The sequence below is a fragment of the Sceloporus occidentalis genome, unplaced genomic scaffold (genome assembly GCF_023333645.1).
Source record: "Sceloporus occidentalis isolate IW3139 unplaced genomic scaffold, rSceOcc1.0.p SCAF_1, whole genome shotgun sequence".
Lineage (NCBI taxonomy): Eukaryota > Metazoa > Chordata > Lepidosauria > Squamata > Phrynosomatidae > Sceloporus > Sceloporus occidentalis.
In genome coordinates, this window is record NW_028316981.1 from 126,711,913 (window position 1) to 126,730,824 (window position 18,912).

At 40.3% G+C, this 18,912-nt stretch overlaps 1 protein-coding gene across 1 annotated transcript in view; it reads left to right on the forward strand.

The window, feature by feature from the left end:
• GAS7 (growth arrest specific 7) overlaps positions 1 to 18,912 on the forward strand; it is a 189,598-nt gene that overhangs the window by 154,862 nt on the left and 15,824 nt on the right. The window contains exons 5-7 of the mRNA XM_089534729.1: positions 4,251 to 4,304; positions 11,909 to 11,998; positions 14,173 to 14,288. Of these exons, the coding sequence (XP_089390855.1) occupies positions 4,251 to 4,304; positions 11,909 to 11,998; positions 14,173 to 14,288 (260 nt within the window). The remainder of the gene's footprint in view (positions 1 to 4,250; positions 4,305 to 11,908; positions 11,999 to 14,172; positions 14,289 to 18,912) is intronic.

The following is an 18,912-nucleotide window of genomic DNA, read 5'->3' on the forward strand; positions in this document are numbered from 1 at the left end:
CTCGTTCCCATTGATATTTCTCTGTTGTATTTTGATGTGGACTTTTTTGTTCCCTGTTTACATTGCCTGTCTGGAACCACTTTTTCCTTTTGTAAGCTGTCAGTCCAGCGCTTAGGTGATTAGATGGCACAGTGACATCAGTTGCTTCAATGCATTTTGACACGGGCTATTTTTGTTCCCCATTCCCATTTGCACCTTTCAAACCTGTTTTTCTGGGGAAGGGGGTTGTGGTCAATGGATCGCTGAAGCATCTGAGCACTTGGTCAGCTAGGCATCATTGTAATTGCTGCCCAGACGCTGGAGCTCTGAGGTGCTTAGGCGCTCAGCAAAAACAGAAAAAGGAAAAAGAAGAAATAATAGTTATAAAAAGGGTGTGCAGTGGGTCTCCTCACACATCGATGTATATGGAGCGGGGGGGGGGGGGCTTGGCAGGGGGGGCCTCATGTGCTTACCATGTTTGGAGGCCAGTGGAACAATTGGCAATGATTAGACACCCGACAGAGTACCTAGCCAATCAAAAACTTAATTTTTTTTTTAAAAAAAATGTCTACACACGCAATCACCTTGCCCTGGTACGCGAACAGAGGGAAATGGTGCCGGGAATGCAGGAAAGAGAACAAAGCTGGTGACACCCCCGGGACAGCCCCTTGAACATTGCTCCTCCCCTCCTAAAATACCGATTTGGACATGTGTCGTTCCCATTAGTTTGCCCCGGATCCGACACAGCAGCTGCTAAAAAACTTCTGGAAAAGTGCAGTCAGGGTAACCCGCGTTATCCACCACTAATTCAGGTTTTCACTGGAGAAATCGATCAAAGTAGGATCAAACACGAATTTAAATGGGAACGATTTTCCTTAAACAAGGATCGAACACGAGTGCAAATGGGAACGATGTCCCTATAATCCAATTCTTGATTCACTTTATAGCCCAGTGGGAATGGGGCTTTGGACTTGTAGACTGCATGGCCCCTGAAGCTTTTTCTTTTTCCTTAATTGGTCTTTCCTCCCTCTCTCTGTGCCCCACCAGCATGCTGACAAACCAAAAAGAGGCCCCCACTCACAGATGGGAACTTTTTATTTCTAGCACTTGCCATTGTTTAAATCTTTAATGCTGTTCTGTAGGGATTTTTTGTTTTTTAATATCAGCTATAAAATACAGTTGGCTCTTCTTATACACAGATTTTTTTATACATGGCTTCAAGCATACACGGTTTGAAAATTTTCAAAAAAAAGTATAAATTTTATATATCAAACCTTGATTTTCCATTTTTTTTAATAAGGGACACCATTTTGCTATGTCATTATATTTAATGGGACTTGAGCATACACGGATTTTGTTATCCATGGAGGATCTTGGAACCAAACCCCAGCGTATAACAAGGGTCCACTGTAGTTGGCATTTGGGGGTTTTACCTATGTTGCATGAAACACATTAGGGTTGCATCTGCACTGCAGAAATAATGCACTTTGACACTGCCTTAATTGCTATGGCTCTGGTGTTGTGGTACCAAAGCTCTCTGACAGAGAAGGCTAGCACTTGTTTATAGCACCTCTAAACCCCAGAATTCCATAACTAAGAAATGGCAGTTAACATGGGGTCAAACTGCATTATTTCTGCAGAGTGGATGCAGCCTTGGTGTGGCAACAGGAGTGGAGAAATATGAATGAGTCAAAACCTGCAGGACCTTCCTCTAGATATAGAATCAATGCTCCTTCTTTTCTGCCCACCTCCTTCTTAGATCAGCAGATGACTTGAATCACTAATACGTTGCTACTCTTTCACATTAACAAAATTAGCTGCCTGTGCTACCTACTTCCCGTTCCTTAATGAAAGGGCCAGGCTTCCCTCTTTTGCATGAGTCTACCTTGGTTTCTGTTACTGTCTGCTAGTGATGCTAGTGCTTGGCATCCTGGTCCAAGGGTCCATCCTGCTGCTAGCCCTAATGAAGACTGTAGCTGATTGGCCCAGGTACAAGTTCTTTCTGAACTTAAATTTTTTGCTTGTAGACCTGATGGTCACAATTGGCTGTTGTTAGAGCAGTTACATGCCATGCACATGAGTAACTCAGTGGTGCTCACTGGGGAAGAGAGACATGACATAATGTGCATCTACACTGTAGAAATAATAGTTTGATATCACTTTAAGTGTTGCAGCTCCCTTTTATGGTATCCTGGGATTTGTAGTTTTATAAGGTCTTTAGCTTATTCTGCCAATGTGTGCTGCTGCCTCACAAAACTACAAATCTCAGGACTCTGTGGGATGGAGCCATGTCAGCTAAAGTGGTGTCAAACTGCATTATTTCTATGATGTAGATGCACCCCCTAGTGGGTCAGGTGGAAAGTGTGGAGCTACGTAATCTAGTGAAAGCAGTGCTCTTGGCTAATTGATATAAAGAAAATGATCCAAGTGATTTAGAGTGTTAATGTTAACCAAAAAAAAATGGATTGTTTGGAAGCTCAGAGACTTGTGGTTTGCTGCTGAACCTAGCGGTTTATTGAGCATGAAAGCACCTTGCACAGAGGGGTGTAGAGTAGGTCTAAAGCAATTTCTTTCTTATAGATTGGACTCAAAGGTGACTAGAAACCGAATCCCATTTCTTTTAGCGGGGGGTGGGTGATGATTAAGTTTTCATTACACTGTTCTTCCCACTGGAGGTAGCAGTCAGCTCTCCTGTTTTTGCTGGACCAATGCCAAGCTGCTGTTTGGGCATAGTTTTTCTGCTCTGCAATGACAACTAATGCTAACAAAGAATGTGATGTTTTTGTTTTGCTTTGCTTTTTTAAAAAACAATCTTGTCAGCATTAGGACATTTTATAGAACTGGGGTTATTTTCAGATTCTGGATCAGCAAAAGGCATCCTTTGAGTTAAAAAGAATAGAAGCAGAGGCCTGGTGCGAGATGCTGTTTCACTTATGTAAGGGCTTTTCAAAAGAAAAAGCAGAGCAGTAGAGCGCCTGTCTGCAGGAAACATAGCGAAAAAAGTAGGGTGTTGTGTGTTCAAGTCATACCAAAGAATAGATAGACATGGCCCCGTCAGTGGGACTGTGGCATCTCCTACAACTGTGCATTTTTGCATTGTAATTTTATAACAGTAGCAGAAAGCATGGAGACCTGTGGATGTTGGACTGCAATCCCCAATATTCCTCACAGTGGCTATACTGACTAGGACTTCTGTGACTTGTAGTCCAGCAGCCCTTGGAAGTTTGCATGATTACCATCCCTGTTTTGAAAGGTAACTTGAGGTTCCTGTTACCTGTCAGAGGTTGTTTAGCCATGTGGGTTTCCTCCAAGATGAGGTTGTAGGGCTCTCATTATCATTGATGTGTGTGAGTGTGTTTGTGTATGCTTGTTTGTACATTTGCTCCATGCACTGGTGAACAATGTGGCATTCCTTTTTTTGGGGGGGTTATTCTCTGAAATGTACCATGGTAAGAACTAAAGATGCTTCCTAAATCATGGTGGGAGGGTTACGGTTAAGGTTATAGTAGCGTTACTTCAGATAGAATTGGCTGCCAAATATATATTTAAACCATATGTCTCCTGACCTTGATAAAGCACACCACATATTACAGGTTTGTTTTGGGTCATTTCTTTGCAGTCAGTTTGATAAAGGTGATGGACTGTGATGCTTTCAGTAATTTGAAGATGGAGTTAAAAGAAGCCTTTAGGGACACCTGTGCTGTGTTACTGACATCGCAACAGAGACATCCTGCATACTTCTAGTGCCATGAAAGGTGGGGTGAGGGAGATGTGGGGGAGTGGAAGAGATCATTTTGGTTGTACTCTGAATGTATAGCACAACAAGCCTTTCACGTACACCAACCAAGCTGTGTGCTGCTAGACCCAAAGAAGAAGTGGAGTGTCCCAATAACTCCTTAAAGAGCCCTGTTCTGGAGTTGGCATGTAGTCAAAGGGTTAACTCCAAAGCTAGGCACTGATTGGAAGGGGAGGTGTCACCATGTTTCAGATGAATTATCTGGCTGTAAAGAGCTTGTGTGCTGCTTTCGTGAGCACAGCGCAGGAATCCCTCTCGCAAGAGTTCAGCTGTCAGGCTGTGACACCTCTGGACATGGGAAAAGGCTAAGGCAGAAAGAGAGGCAGAGAGAAGGGGGAATTCACCTCAAATTTGGCTTGCATGCAGCATTAACCCCACCACCACATCCAAAACCACTACACATTCTCCCTCAAAAATACATACTATGTCGGATGTGGAGTGCAGTTTTGATGATGCCTCTTGCCTCTCTCCTCAGAGTCCTGGGTCCCCATCACCTACTCGGAAGCAGAATAAGGAGACCACCTTTACGGTAAGAATCCCACAGGGTTGATGATCATCACCAGTCCAGTTGCTATGGTGATCCAGTCATCAGAGCAAGTAGCATTGCAGGGCCAAAAAGGGAACATGTGTGTGTGTGTGTGTGTGTGTTGTGTGTATGGAGAATCCGGGGGGGGGGGTTGTGAAGGGTCTGCCTCATGTTTTCCAGATGTAAACACGGTGCCTGCTTTCCACAGTGATAGCTGCATTGAAGCCATTTTTAAAAGGCTGAAGCTCGCAAAGAGCCTGTTACAGGGAGTCAGGAAAGAAATGTCAGAAGGCAACCAGGAGTGTGGTGGGAGGCATTTCTTTGTACTGCGATTTTTAAATTACAGTTGCAGCAATGTTTCCTTTTATTCAAAGTTGCTTCTGGGTAGATCAAGCAATTAATAGCCAGTGAAGTCATCTTAAGAATGGAGTGTTCCTGTGGGCAGCATAGTCAGTGATAAAAGTTGACAGCAAGGTTTTGTTCTGCTTTTTTAAAAAACTCAGTTTCAAGGCTGGCTTCTTTTTGGAGATTTGATGGATGGCTGAAGGGAGGAAAAACACATGTTCCCTAACAATAATAACAGATTGTTTTGAGGAGATGCCCCATTAGGTCATCATAGCACCATTTGGCTGAGATCTCTAAGGTGTTAGATGTTTCTTAGTAGAAGAGGGTGGGATATTACATGGTTTTGAATTCTGGTAAAGCTTTGGGTTCTTTCATGACGTCCAGACTTATCCCTCCCTAGCAATATTGCTTAGAAATCTGTCCCAGTTAGATCAGTCATCCAGGCTCCATGGTTAACAGAAAATTTGATTGCACTGACTTAAGAAACAGGAAACATTTCCCTATGGAAGTATGAGGTTTGCTCTTTTGCTAACTACAGCAGTGGAAAGGAATTTGTTAAAACAACATGACATACCTCAGTGTGAATTGAAGCATTGTGGGTAGCGAAGAACATCAGGGGACTAGAGTATGATGAAGTGATGATTAGTATCAACTCTTGTTCTCTGTATGATGGGATTGATGCTCAGTTTTGCCATTCCTACTGTCATCAGGTTTAAAGTATAATTTTAACATTCACCCAGTTCTCCTTTCAGGGCTGCCATTGGATCCTGAAAAATGCTTGTTTGTTGCTCCCCCATCTTAGCCTTCCTCTCCTCTCTGAAATTAAAACACAGTTTCATCATAGGAATGGAACTTTACTCTTTAACGTGACCAACAATCCAGGGATTGGTTGGGTTGCACATTCTTCATGAATCATGGAGTCATAGTACTCCTCAACATAATCATGAACATCAAAAATAAATTGCACACATAGTTTTATAGCAATACTTATGCACGGTTGAAAGGGAATTGCCATAGCATAGCTCAGATCTTGCTAGGGACTGTTGTCTTTTTCAACAGCTTCTTACATTTGGAGCCTGAAGTGACTTCTGTGGCTGTCATTTCAGAGGAACTGATTGTGTAAAGATCACTCGGTTGTGGGGATAACCCCATTCAGTCAGTGCTGGATGAAGAAATGGAAGCAGAGACCTGATAGGCTTCAGTGTTTTATGGCTTGTATTCAAATGCCTTGAATATCATGACATAATCAAAAGCTGAATGATGTCAGGTTGATTGCTTTAGTCCTAAACCCCATACTTGCTCTACATCCTGTTTCAAATGTTGCTCTGAGGAGTCTGGTTCTTCAGTATGGATTTTCAGTGTGGTTGGGACTCTATGAAGCTATTGTAATGTTTAAAATTATTTTTCCAAGTGAGTTAGTTGGACCATGGAAAGGAGTCATGCCTAAGTACTACTCTTCTTTGGGGAATAACAACATGTCATGGTCTTCTTCTACACCAGTGGTAGGCAAAGTGCAGCTTGTGGTCTATATACAACCTCTTCTCAAAAGAGTTTTTGTGGTTCCTGATGCTTTCTGTGACTTTTAAAAAAATATCCACATTTTCTCATTCCTGGGCACAGGGCACACACACACACACACCAAAAAGGTCAGGACAGACTTCCCTCTTAGCCCTCTCCCCTTTAAAAAAACATAGATCAAACCGAAAATGGACTTCTGGACTCTTCCAATTAATTTTTTGAATTTTAAAAAAAGCATTTCCTGGGCTGATATGGCTAGTTATAAATCCTGGGGGTAAAATAGTTGGTACTTAGGCTGTTTGAAGTTCCCCATTCTTCCTCTGCACATCCAAGATTCATATGTTACAATAGCCTTGTGGTGCTATCAGAATTTTTTTGGCAGAATTGGGCCACAGATGTACTAGTCTTGTTTCTTCCTAAAAGGCAAAAAGCAACATATCCCAAATAGCCCAGAATTTTCTCTTTTTTCCCCCCTCTTTTCTTAAAGCTAAGCTTTGATATTAAAAAATAATCAGAATTTCTAATGGATTTAGCAAACATTCTAGGGAATGTATTATAAAATATCTGTAAGTCCTTAACATTGAAATTAGGAAGGTTAGGAAAGTATCAAGGATTTCAATAGAATCGCCCCTCCTTTTTCACAAGGGATCTGTTCCGGACCCCCTCGCAAAAATGGAGTTTCACTTATATTCAGATCCGAACACCGTTAGAATGGACTGTATATTCAAAAAGTTAGGAAAATATCAAGGGCCCTTTCACTCATAGTGCCAAAACCACAGTATCTGTACAAAAAGAAGCCCCGAGGAGTCTGAAAATTCTTCTGTAAATCTCTCTGCCATGTAACTTACATTCTGCACCCTAAGGATTTCTCACCCCACTTTATTAACAAATTCATGGTCACCTTGATATCTGAACAGATCCCAAGGATCACAGCACAAACCATAATTTGGCTCTTTCAGATGTGGAGTCACAAAAAGCAGTGTGAAAAGTTCCCAATTAAAGAACACCCAGGGAGAAGCCAGGATGCATTAATAAGCCAGATGATCTGTTGGGTTCATTTACACAACACCAAACCATAGAGTGTGTTTAGTTGTGTGTTTTCTCACTCACTGACTCACTCACTGGAGATTCCCTCCCCTCAACAAGTGTTTCTGTTGTGGAGGAGACAGCTTTCCTGCACCCATACTGTTACACCTAATTGATAAACAATATAAGCAAGGTTTCTTTTCCTCCATACCCTCCTGCATGGATATCACTTTATAAAAGTGAGCTTTCTTCTGCTGCTCTCCTTTGCTTCAGCAGATACCACACACTTTAAACATACACACAAACACTGTGCTCTGCAATGCATTGAGTCAGGAAAAATGTATTCTTGGCACTTGATCCTGTCCAGGGCCAATGTGCTGCTAAAAGGTTTCAGCAGGTGTTTGAATCGTTAGGAAATACCCTCAAACTGCATCATGGGCAAGTGACAATCCCTTGTGTAGCATCATCCTTAAGTGCCAACAAGTCTTAATATTAGAGAAAACCCACTCCTATAAATGAAGTAATTTGTCCTTTTTGAGAGTCTCATGAAAGGTGCTGAAAACTACAGATGTTGGCTGATGCTCTTGACATTGCACTGTTGCCTCTCAGGGACATGTTTTTGATAACATCTGTGGTCAGCTAGTTTTTCATGCTGTCTGTGCTGAGCTTTGTTGTGAGATGTGATTTGCTACCATTTGCTCTACCATTCTAGTTTTCCTGGAGCTTGTATTTCTCTCGCCCTCCCCCAAATCAGCCGGATGCGAGTTGACACAAATAATGCCCTCCCTTGATATTGCTAATTTTCCCCTTCAGAGACATCACTTTTCAGGAGAACAGGTTTTTTTTCCAATCATGAGGATCTGTAGCTGCCCAGTGGACACTTTTGTGAGTGTTTTTGTGCCTCTCTGTGTCTTATCTGGCTCGCTGGTGAAAAATGGCCCTCATGTCACCACAAAACACACCAAGATTGTGCAGGATTTTCCTCCCAGCTCCACTCCCAACTCTCTAAAATAAAAAAAGCTGCCAAAAATCAGCTGAAAATAAACCAAACTGAAAATAAACACAAGTAAAACAAAATTGGAAATGACCAGAAGTTTTATTTTAGCTTTATTGCTGTGTTGGTGCAGCACAGCCCATGTAGAGGGGGAGCACCGACGGTAAAATTTGATTACCAGATCCCAGATCCGTTGGTTGAGGTCACTTACAGATTAACACATATGCATACTTTCTATGTCAAGAATAATTCTGAAACTCTTTTACGAACCTTTGGCTGGCATCGTGTGCAGCTGGATGGATTTACAATATCCTAACTGCTGGAGAGTCACATTTACAGTCATTAACAACCAAACTTAACCTAACCAAACCAAACTCACTGTCATAGCCTGGCAGTGCTTGAACTGAAGTGTTTCCAAGGTTGGAGAACTGGTATTTGCAGGGTCCTCCCATGTCTCAGGTTGTCTTGGGGCAAACAATTGTGGCAGGATCCCTGAGGGTGCATTCTAGCCACCTGTTCTCAAGTTCCCTCATAACTAGAAAGGCACTGGAGATGTCATTTCCTAGTGCTCCAGTCTCTAGAGCCTCAGAAACACTTTGGTTAGGATGCTGCCACCTTACAGAGGTTTTTGGGGGGGGGTGTTGTAGAGGGAGACTAAAATGGTGAAGGGTCTGGAAACCGTGTCCTATGAGGAACGACTTAGGGAGCTGGGGGTGTTTAGCCTGGAGAAGAGAAGGTTAAGAGGTGATATGATAGCCCTGTTTAAATATTTGAAGGAATGTCATATTGAGGAGGGAGCTAACTTGTTTTCAGCTGCTTCAGAGATTAGGACCCGGAGCAATGGATGCAAGCTACAGGAAAAGAGATTCCACCTCAATATTAGGCGGAACTTCCTGACAGTAAGGGCTGTTTGACAGTGGAACAAACTCCCTCGGGGTGTAGTGGAGTCTCCTTCCTTAGAGGTTTTTAAACAGAGGCTGAATGGCCATCTGTCGGGGATGCTTTGATTTAGATTTCTTGCATTGCAAGGGGTTGGACTGGATGGCCCTTGCAGTCTCTTCCAAACTCTATGATTCTATGATGATGGTGCAAAATCTCACCTTTGTTTTAAAAATCATGTTTCTTTTTCAGTGTGTGAAAGTACAGTAGATTATCTACATGGAGACTCACAAGGACAGAGAAAAATGACTGCACACGCTATCCCCATGTCAATAGCATTTCCTCAAAAATGCATGTATCTTTGGACAATATGTACTTCCCCATCTGTCAGCAACATTGGAGCAAATATCTTTGTTTCAGAAGTAGAAACAAGCTATGCCTCTCTTGAAGCAGAAGAAAAACTTTCATTCCAGTCAAGGATTTCTATCTTTCTTATCTGGATTTCCACATACAGTACTGAAGCCACAGTTTGGGATTTTATTTTATTTTATTATTTTGAAATACAAAGCCCATAGTCCACATTAGTTATAGAGGTATAGTCAAAAATAGTAATTTTACAAACTCTGCTCCAGTTGTACCAGAGAATTCATAATCTTGGCTTCCCTGTATCTTAAGGTTGGTAGAAAGCACACACAAATCCCTATAGGACAGAAGATTTGAAATAACTACAGTACACACAAGAAAAAATTCTTCTCCTCCTTCTCCATCTGTGTGTGCACTTGCAGACTATATGTTAAATGTCTTCTATATCATCTTGATAATGCTCTCTTTTGCCAAGTATGTAGTGCCAGTAACACGGAGGGCACATACAGAAGCTGTCTTGGTTGCCCTTTAGCTTTGGAAGGTTTCACTAAAGTTGAAGCCTGCTAATCTCCTTAAACCGACAAGAACTTGCTATTTAGGCATGCATTCGGGTGTCTTGAGATGAAGGAACTGGATGGATTATAAATTTAAATAAATGCTTTCTGGAGAGCTTCATGAATTTAATTACTCAGTGAATTATGGATCTGGAAGAGAACAGTGTTCAGTTATGCATTAAAGGAAAATATACATTAAAATGCAACTTCTGAAATGTTGGCCAACCATTCCAGTCAAAACTTGCAGAGCACATCACAGAATTCTTTTCTGGAAGTCAGCTGCCCATAGGGCAGGAGTGGGAATCCTATATCTCTCTAGATGTTGTTGTACTGGTGTTTCCATTTTCTCTCACTGTTGATTATGCTGGCTAGAACTGATGGAAGCTGCAATCCAGCAATATCTACAGGGCCTCATGATTCTCATCACAATGTATCAGGTATATATGTATCTCACTTTATGCATATTATTCACTGTGTGTACGTCAGAGAATGACATTAGGAATTTCACACTTTATTATGATCCATCTATGGTATTTTTACAAATGGAAACTCCCCAGTGATTTTCTGGGTTCTCTCTACCGCCATGTGTGCAGTGTCTCTTTTCATGTGAAGGGCATTGGAGCAAACACAGCATTCTGCATAGGGTGTGAAAAGGCAAACTGAGACTAACATTCTTTGGCCACATCATAGAATCATGAATCTATAAGATGTAAGCAGAGGAGTGGAAGATAGGGGGATTTGAGGTGTCTCAAGGTCAGTTAACAGCAAACAGGAGAGATTTGGGTTGCAGCAGATGTGCTGTGGCTAACTCAAGCGTTCCCCATTTTGGGAGTGAATATGCAGCAGTGGTTTTGCCTGCATATATGTTTACTCTTTCACATTATTTATTTATTTATCAAATGTTTTATTTATTAAAATACTTATATCCCTACCTACCTCCAAGGGTCTCAGGGCAGCCTACACATAAAATTAACTGTTGAAAACAATTTAAAGTAATAAAAATAATTTAAATAGACTAAACACATATTGAACAATTCAACAGATTAAAGCAGATTTTAAAAGTCAATACAATTTGAAACCATGTGCATTTTGTAATTAAGTCAATTGTAGAGCTTCATTTGGAACACCAAAAATAGATTTGACAGACTTAAAATCTGAGGAAGCCAACTGTGTCTGTCTTTAATTTTCTTACTGGTCAGCTGTTCTTTCTCCAATATTCCCATTAGCTTCAGAACGGCTTTCTTTGTATTTCTGGCACTGACCCTTTTGTAATATCTGGTTGACCACTTATAGAAAACCTTAGGGCATTGGGTGGCATCCAAGTAAGCAGTCGTTTTTTCTAGAGCCACTGCCAGAATTCCCCAAGCTTAGAATTATGAGACAAGTATTGAGGTTCTTGCTTGAGCGAAAGATCTGTGGGAACTCAACAGAAATAACCATTGTCAGCGTGAGTGTGAAAATACTTACAGCAGGGGTAGTCTGAAGGTACTAAGGGTATCTTTTGAATTTTAGCACTGAAGTAAAAATCAGAAGCAAATGTGAAGGTTTCTGTTGAGAAGGAATACCTAGGCAATTTTGAGGGGGAGCAAAAAACATTTTTAGACAGTTTTTCTAAAACCAGCTTTGCACAATCTTACTTGATTCTTCTTCTATCAAATAATGGAAAAACTGGGATACCTATGGTATGATGGTCAGGGATGCTGCCTTGCTTGGTGTCTGTTTTGTAGACATCACAATGGCTTTCTACCGCACAACCTCTTCTTTCTGCTTTTTGTGACACCTCCTGGCTAGAGAGAGCATTGCATTCCCTGACCCAAACTTCTGCTGTGTTGTATTTAAGCAGATTTTGTTTATAAATATACACTCCCTGTTTCCTTATTTCAGAACTGCTTTTCATGTCCAGGATATTTTTCTTTCCTTTTTATCAGATAAACTGTGTGACTTTCCCCCACCCTGACGCAATGCCAGAACAGCAGTTGCTGAAACCTTCCGAATGGAGCTACTGTGATTATTTCTGGGTAAGTGAGCAGGCACCCATATGCTATTTACTGCAGCAGCCAAGCTTTACAGAGGATGTAACATATTGCCAACATCTCTGTTAGCAAACATGCTAAAATCCAAGCTTGAAAGGTAGTGTGTGAAATCTTCTCTTCCTCAACAACCTAATTCCAGTAAAGCTGTACTAATCAAGGAGAATTGAGTGGAATGCAACTCCTGTTCTGAATCATATTCTGAAACTTCACATGACGAGCCCTTAAAACCCACCACCAAAAACATCTTAGGAAGCATATGTGCAGTCATAGATTATCAGCCATGCTCACAACAAAACCTTCCTAGTCTGTTTTATCCTGTCCAATAAACTAATTGCTTAAAAACATAATGAAATAAATCTTTTTATAGTTAACATTTTTATAAAATATGTAATATAAAAAGGTAAAGGTTTCCCCTTTGGCAAGGTTAACAAGTCGGGTCTGACTGTAGAGAGCAGCACTCATCTACATTACTAAGCTGAAGAGCCTGCGTTGTCAGAGATGACTTTGTGATCATGTGGCCAGCATGACTACACAGAACACATTTACCTTTTTTAATTTATTATTATTATTATTATTATTATTATTACTATACTTTATTTATATAGCGCTGTAGATTTACACAGTGCTTGTATGTACAGACAATAAAATCGATAAAAATGAAACCTGCCAATGGCGTACATTCTACAGAATATATATAAAACAATAGCTAGTAATACAAGATAGAATTAGATAAAATAAGGAGGGAACAGATTGAGAACATCAGAGATCAAATAAAATAAAATATCAGATAACAATAGGATAAACAGTCACACAATGCCTGTAAACACTTCCCTGAACAATATAGTCTTCAACTCAGTTTTGAAACTGGTCAAAGAAGTGATGAGCTGTGTTCATGGGGGAAGGAGGTTCCAGAAGTGAGGGGCAACAAGCGCCGTAGCGCCATGGGGGAAATCACACCCATGGCGCGTGTGTGACATTTGGGCGGTGCTTGCATAACGTTTGGTCAGCGCTTGCGTGAAGTTTACCACATGGAAGCACCTCTGTGTGATAACTCCATAGTTAGTGAAGTTTCTTACTGTACACTACTATACAACTCTACAGAATGGCAGTGGGGTAGAATTTCATGTGAAAATTTGAAATATATACAAAATATAAGGTGTATTGTACACAGACTTTGTCTTTCGCTTGAATTATATTTGTTATTAGAATTATCTTGCTCAATAGTGTTTCATAGAAGTCCCTACATCCTTCGTTCTGTTCCATTCTCTTGTATTTTTATTATAGAAAAAATCATGAGGTAAAGCAGAAACTGGAAGGACAATTACTGTACTGAGAGAATCTCACAAACCATGTATTTTTGGTCTTAAAGGCAGGTAAAATTATTCTGACTGCCTATCTGGGAGGAAAAAGTCTAAACGCCAGTTTGAGGAACACTAATTGTAGCTAACACTGAATTCGGTTTCCTATTTTTCCTACCACAACCTGCGTTGTCTACCTCCTTATATTAGTATTACTGGAAGTTATGAACACAGAAATTGAGGCCATAGCTGCTTAGCTGCCTGCTTTCTGTATGCCAGAGCAACCTAGTGGCAATGATCTGCTATTTCCTGGGAGTTCTAGTTGACACACTGAAGTGGCCTTCAAAGATCTGAAAGTGGCCTTCAAATGCATCAGGTGCATTTGTGGTGTTAGCAATAGCAATAGCATTTACATTTCTATACCGCTTAATAGTGAACTTAGCACTCTCTAAGCAGTTTACAACCCCAATAAACTGGGTACTCATTTTACCATCCTACAAAAGGATGGAAGGCTGAATCAACCTGGAGCCCTCTGGGATCAAACTAGGGATTAGGCAAAAGGTGTCTTCAATGCACGGGCATAGGTTTGCTAGTTTGTGACCTACTGTACATTTGGGACATTTCTCAAGAAATCTGAGGGGTTTTGTGTTAAATGTTGGTCATAAGTGTGCATAAGTGTTGTAGTAGAGTAGACTGGTTAGAGTACATCCAATGAATCAGTGAGGTCTATATATGTGCTGTCTCCCCATTCAACAGGAGATTCAGTAGATCTACTCTAGGTGGCATTAATCAATAGGATTCAGGCCCAAGTGTTTTATCACATCTTGTGTGGCATGTATCCTAACTGTTCATTTCTTTTAGACTGACAAGAAGGATCCCCAAGGAAACAGTACAGTCTCGGGATTTGAAATACTTCTCCAGAAACAACTGAAGGGAAAGCAAATGCAGAAAGAAATGGCAGAATTTATTCGGGAAAGGTAAATTTGTTCAAAATTTGTTGCTGGGCTAAGTTCATTTGATTCTTTGTGCTTTATCGATATAGTTAACAGTCAAGATGCTGTTTTGTTATTCCATTGGATAATTATTATTATTATTATTATTATTATTTGTATTTTCCCTCCTTTCCCTGCTCTTCTAGTGTACTCAGTCATGAATTATTGGCCTGCAGAATGCTAAGCACTTGCAAGTTTGTCTGTTGATACATTCCTGCAAACATATAGTAATATATTCCCCTTACTTTTTATACCTTCATCAGTCTAAACTCTTACAGTGAGATATCCAAATATGAAAGTGTAACAATCATAGTCTGCCAAAGGGAAAAAATGTATAGACAGGTCTGCAATTGGTATTTTGTGGCTATGTTTGCATTACTAGGAAACAGCTTTTAACACGATTATCTGATTTTAAACTTAATGGTTTGTGAAAGACATTGTAAAATGGCCGTCAATATCTCAACAAGATCTCAGTGGTCCACAGAGTAAATATTCTGAGTCTGCAAGGTGATTTTCGTTCTTGTGTTTTCAGAAATGTATCTCTGCACACTTACCTATCCAGATTTATCCAAACAGGACAACAGTACCAAATTATTGTACATCTCTCATGTTGAACTAAAAAATAAATCATGCAGTTTGGTGTGTAGTTATCTGATATTCAGATATCCAAATATATTCAAATATTACATGGATATGCTTGCCTTAGTTCTTCCAGCCCTGAAGTTTATGGCTCAGAACCCAAATCTTTTTCAGTGAAGGGAACAGAATTCCCATTCCTGGAATGACATTCCCCTCCCCCGCCCCCAGAAGACCATTGTGTCCCCACAGTTTTATGGGGTTTCATGTCTTGGGAATTCTATGGAATGTGTGGGGAGAAGATCTTGTAGCACCTTTGAGACTAATTGAAAGAAAGAAATTGTCAGCATGAGCTTTCATAGACTTCAGTCCACTTCCTTGTGCAGGAAGTAAACTGAAGCCTTGGAAAGCTCATGGTGCCAATTTCTTTCTTTCAGTTAATCTCAAAGGTGCTATAAGATCTCTCTACGTACTGATTGTACAGATTATCACAGCTATATCTTTTAATGATACCATGTGGTGAGGAAGTTAACAAAATGTCTCTCCATCTCAATATGTCAGGACTGGACCAATGGGAAAGGCCAATTTTGCTAGTCTTACCCCCAGTTTCTGCTGTGGACCTCATTCCCTCAAAATTGTTCTCCCCACCAACCTAGAATTTCACTTCCAATGAAAGGAGAACACCCAACACATTAAAACAAAATGTTGTCACTTTCTGCAATGCAAAATTACTGGTTCTGCAGGCTTCAAAAAAAAAAAAGCCAATAAATTATTTTTTAAAAAAAATCTTCAGCTACAGCAGACTGGCCAGGAGGTCACAAAACTGGTCTGGTAAGGGCAAGGGCTATATGTGGCTGTGGACCACACTTTGCTTATCCATGCACCATGTGAATAGATGAATGACTATGATGTATGGCTTGGATCAACAGGGGACCTTCTGAAAACAGGACTCCTTCAGTTCACAAGAGTGGATTTCATTCAGACTCCCAGTGACATAAGGGGGAGAGGAGGCAGTTTCCATCTGTTACCAATATAGTTCCCTTGCTACCTCACACACTTTTTTTGAGAGTCTCCATCCTTCATGAAGAGATTCTCAAGGAGTGGGAAAGACTGCAGGAGGAACAGAATAATCTCACTTCCCCTCAACATCCTGCCCTGTTGTTGTTGTTGTTGTTGTTGTTGTCGTCATCGTCGTTGTTGTTTTGTGCCTTCACGTTGTTTCTGACATACAGCAACCCTAAGGCAAACCTATCACAGTGGTTTCTTGGCAAGATTTGTTCAGAAGAGGTTTGTCTTTGCCTTCCACTGAAGCTGAGAGAGTGAAACTTACCCAGGGTCACTTGGTGGGTTTTTATGGTCGAATGGGGCTTCTCAAGTCCTGTGCTCAAGCCACTGCACCATGCTGGGATCTCATATCCAGCGCTGCTGGTACAATCTTCTTTAAAAACCAGGCCACAATCTAGTACATTTTCCCATACTGCTTTTAATTTAAAAACACTCCCTGTAATTATTAAGGCACAATTTTTATCTTTACCACAGAGAAAAAGAGAAATCCGCTGGGGACAAGCTTCTCAGTGACTTTGCCATATCTAAGAAACCTCATCACTTTGCACAAAAATGCACACACACACCCTGTCTTCTTCTTTTTTCCACGACTACAGCTTGCCAGAACATATTTTAAATAACTTAAAATATCTGCAGGACATGAAAGGCAAGAGAGAAGGATAAACAGTTATTATTTATAGCTGCTCATTATTTATAACTACTCCTAGAAGAGAAAGAGTATTTTTATAAATAGCTCTGCAAATAATAATAGGAGGGAGATTTACTTCTCCAAAAGTTGCAACTGGGGACTGGAACAGTGTGTTCCAAGAGTGGCCATTGTCTGCTTAATCACATAAAAATGAAAGCCCTGCTCTAGTTTGCCCAAGATAATTATAGCATGACAAATTAATAGGAAAACACTCTCTTGTCCCAGTGGAAGCTCTTGAGTATAAGGACTAGTGAGCATCCTTCTGAATAGGCCTAGGGTATCAATTCTGCACAGCCTGAGAGGACAAGAGACAAGAGATGGTTCCTCAGTAGCAGGCGATAAACTTGTCTAGTCCATTGAAATAGTCATATGAAGCTACAGAAAAGAGCAGAAAACTTAGGTAGTTTACAGTTTCCTCATGTCTTTGGTCTAGTTTGCAAAAAAAAAAAAAAAAAAAAAAAACACCTATGTTTATAAATACTGCAAGCTTCTGGATGATTCTAGTATTATGTTGTGCCATACATACTGGGATGTAAGTATTGGGTGGCTCGGTTTCCCTTTGGACAAAATTTATAATAAAAATCAACATGTGAATTCATGCTGCAGTATCTCTGGAATCAAAGGAGCAGAATCTTAAGGTAATAGGAATTTTTCCATGCCATCCTTCTAGCAAGTGTGAGGCCACACCACATTAAACCTTGTGAGTGCAAAAGCTACACATTGCTTTCAGATGGGTAGATTTCATGGATAATGATGATTTTGCATAATGTTAAAGAATTTTATCTGGTAAACTAAAAATGAAGAGTCATAGTTTGCTTGACCCAACTGGTTCTATCTCTCTTTGTCCCAGATTCTTTGTCTAATTAGCAACATCCCTTGCTAATTCTCACCTAGTGATGCCCCTGCTGTATTGAGCTTATATTCTGTTTTTGAGAGTGGGCAAAAGCCATGCTACCACCAACACAACCCCCAAGCATTTGGCAGGCAGCAAAACCATTGGTTAGACCAGACATCTCAGCAGTACCTATCAGTAATTACATTTATGAGAGTGTGGAACATCTGAAAGCACTTTCTGGTTTGGGACAGAAGTGATGGCAGGGGAAGATGACTAATTTAATAGGGACTTCCATAAATGTTTGCTCTAAAGAGAACTATGGAGGTCAGTGGAGCCTTGTGTTTGGTTTGTCAACTGACAAGGTCAAGCTTTGTCTGACAAAGTACAGAACTGTCCTGCCAAGTGATATAATGACAGCAGAGATCACAGAATCAGAGTGGCTGTGCTTTCTGAAGAACAGGCATTATGACATCATCTGTCATCCCTGTTTCCTTTTAATTTAGTCACCATAATAAAAATAATGGGAAAGGATTGTTTTTTCCTAGAACCAATATATTGTTGTGAGCTGTTGTTTAATTTTGATAGGAAAGCAAGACATATTAGGTTTACAAAAGCTCTGCTTTGTCAAAGATGAAAACTGATGGAACTGGTTAGGTCAACACAACTACCTGGATTTTTGCTTTCTCCTTGGTGGTGTGGCTTCAAAGATTGTTAGGATGAGCACCTGCACTCTGAAATCTACAGCTGCACCAACCATCCTACTTGGCTCCACTTGCAAATGAAAGGAAGTTGATTTATCCTTAGCAGGACAGTCTGTTATTTCTCACACCCATGTTTATGTGTACACACACACACACCCCACATCCAACATATAACATAACAGAAAGATTGTGAAGGAGAGATGGATAACTTTCCATGTGAAACCCATATTCAGTGTTCTTTCTGTATGAAAAGATGTATAAAATGGTTAATGCACTAGATTTCTAATTAATTATTAATTGTGAATTGATTATTGATTGATCAGATGTTCATTAACTATTAATTTGTTATCTCCAGTTGATTTATACACAATTTATCCAGTTAGTTAATATGCCATAAGCTGAATGCACCATAGTTTGTCCCTCCATTGTGAAATTGATAAGAGCATTCTGACTCTTCAGTTTTGTGCAATAATTAATCTGAACAGGTGTTTCTGTAACAGAGATTTGTTAGCATCCATAATGAAGGACAAAAGACCCAAAGCATGAATATACATTTGTTGGTGATCATAGCTGCTTCAGCAAATGCTTTATGCTACCACAGGAACATTTGAAGTCAATTGCCACCACATAATAATATGAGAACCTCTGTCTCCACCACAACATGAACATTCATTTGGAGCATCCCTATTGATATAGCTTAATTTGACAGAAGCTAAATACTAATGAGTCACAAGTTTAATGTTG